The sequence below is a fragment of the Camelina sativa genome, chromosome 5 (genome assembly GCF_030686135.1).
Source record: "Camelina sativa cultivar CO46 ecotype springtype chromosome 5, ASM3068613v1".
NCBI lineage: Eukaryota > Viridiplantae > Streptophyta > Magnoliopsida > Brassicales > Brassicaceae > Camelina > Camelina sativa.
Window position 1 is genome coordinate 16,699,406 of NC_141884.1, and position 2,589 is coordinate 16,701,994.

The 2,589-nt window shown below is 26.9% G+C and overlaps 1 protein-coding gene across 1 annotated transcript; it reads left to right on the top strand.

The window, feature by feature from the left end:
- The first annotated feature begins 267 nt into the window (after window positions 1-267).
- Window positions 268-761, top strand: LOC109132114 (defensin-like protein 266). The gene is made up of 2 exons (XM_087512809.1): window positions 268-332; window positions 485-761. The coding sequence occupies exons 1-2, from the start codon at window positions 275-277 to the stop codon at window positions 679-681; spliced, it is 255 nt and encodes an 84-aa protein (XP_087368935.1). The 5' UTR covers window positions 268-274; the 3' UTR covers window positions 682-761.
- Window positions 762-2,589: the final 1,828 nt, after the last annotated feature.

Below are 2,589 nucleotides of genomic sequence, written 5' to 3' on the forward strand. Positions count from 1 at the left end.
TATCTTAATTGATATTATCAAACGTTAATCGGAGATTTTTTTCTTTCAAAAGTCAAAGCTATATATAGAGAGTTGATGTCAAAATACAGTATATGAAAATCTTCCAAATCTTCTGCATTAAACTTGTCGATGCAATATCTTATACATATCATAAGTTTATACGTTTGTATAATGAGAATCAATATTTGTTTCAATTGGCAACAAATCAGCTTATTTCACACGTACAATATATATATATACATCTGTGTAATGAGAACAAGTATTATCATCAGAAATGGAGAAAATGGTGTTCATGAAAGTTGTTTTTTTTGCCTTGTTGTTGTCCTTCTCATGTGAGTCCATCTTTCAACTTTAAATTTAATTCCATTGTCTTTTTAATCTTTAACGATTAATTGTAATGATTCACAGTTGCCGATCTTGAAGATTCATACTATCTTATGTGTATATATGTCTTAATGTCTTCTTTTTTATAATGATTATATAGGTTTGATGGAGGGAGAAGCAAGAGTTAGTGGAAAAATGAAAGATGTAACAATACAACGTGGAGGATCTTGCAACAACGACAATACTTGTCACGATACATGTCCGGGATGTAAGAACACACAATGTATTTTCAGCCAGTGCGTTTGTTCTCAATGTAACACTCCACGAACAAGTTTACGTGCTGAATCTCATATGTAAACTTATTTGATTATTTCTATTATTTACCCAAATTTGTGATGACAAGATAATAATAATAAACATTTTTGTTTTTATGTGAGTATTTTTCTCATCGTATAAGTCAACCTTTACAAAAATCAATTAACCATAGACCTCTTATAAAATGTAGAAGTAATGTGAAGTGAACTTAGTGCAGTGGCAGGAGGTAAGTCCATTTGTAGAAGGCACCATCACATCCGGGATTGAGTCCTGACTCCTACGAATGTAGGAATCTGGCTAATGGGCCGGCTAGTTGTGCCCCAATGGTTGACAAAAAACAAAAAAAAATGTAGAAGTAATAAACCCTTGCATCTCTTAAAAGTATAAGACAATCTTATAAAACATCAGACAATTATCATAAATACCATTTAAATGAGTGTTTTTTTCCGAAAATATAATTTTCCCTTTTTTGATATAAAGTCCAAAAATTTTGGTTCGTTTAAAATTGTAAATTAATGTTTGGACGTGATTATCATTATTATTTTGTAATGGATATGTTACATATCATATGTACTTTGTTTAAGCAAAATGGAAAAATAAGCGTTTGATCAAATTAAAAACAAAAAGAAAACAAAAAAAACCCAACCTTGGAAGCAATAGGCGGAGTACCGTGCATTGTACGGGTTTGTTTTGTTTTATTTTAACATTGATATTTTTATAAAATTATTGGTTTTTGTTTGTTTTGTAATTAATTACTAGAGAGTTTCCCGCACACTTGTGCGGGCAAAAACCTTTTTAAAATAAGTGTTATTTAATTTTTTTTTGGTAAAATACATTACTAATTAAATTCATTTATATATTTTTGTGGGTAAATATATTTTCACAAAATAGTTCAACTAATTTAACAAACCAAAAAGTAAATTAATTATAAAACTAAAAAGAATTCCAACAAAAATGTAAATGGAAAAGAATTGTCCAAAAAAGACGCTATGTTTTAATCTTCAATAATAAAAAACGGAAATAATTTTTCTAATATAAACATAAAGTAATATAGTTAGGGGAGTTACCCGCGAGCATTCGCGACCAAATGTAATTAACAAAAATAATTTAAAATATTTGTAGGTTAGCATCAGATAACTTACCATTCGTGGACATTATATTGGGGTATGACTGCAATAAATATAGGTTAAAATATATGCTAAAATCAGTTTAATAAATATTAATATTTTAAAATTATAACTACAGTTAGAAATTCAATTAATGAAAATAGTAAAGGATATCAATAACATCCCACCATAGATAAACAATCAAAATCACATAATAGTAAATCCGATTCATTAGAATCTAATGTTGTGACTGAGCTGAGCGCCTTTATATTGATAACAATTTTAAAAATAGAAAGTTTCTCGAAAAAAATATTTATAATAGATTATAGTATTTATTTTTCATTTTTTTAAATGGTAAAATGGGATATGAATATTTGATTTCCAATTTTTTTCTAATTTTTGTTTTAAAAAAAATAATCCATGTTTATTTTCAATAGTTCTTTTTTTCTAATTTGTTTTCTTTGATCCTCCTCCTAATTATAATCGTCAGGATCTTCTATCATATTTAAAGTCTTTGCTCATCCTTTTAGTGATGGAGTATCTAGCCGAAAAAACATTTATTTTTACCGGAGATTTGTAGCAACCTTATGAGATTTTTTTCGGAATTATAGAAAATTGTGACATATCTTCAACTTAGATAAATATTTGTAGTATATCCTCTTGAATTTTTTTAGTTCCTTCTATCGAAGTCAAACTTTCATAATTATATGTAGAAATTTAATATTTTCAAACATAGAAATTTTTCTCGAAACAAATATTTACAATATATTATAATCTTTATTTTTTATTTTTTTAAATTTTAAATGGGATATGAATATTTTGGCTTCTTTAGTTAATATGAAAT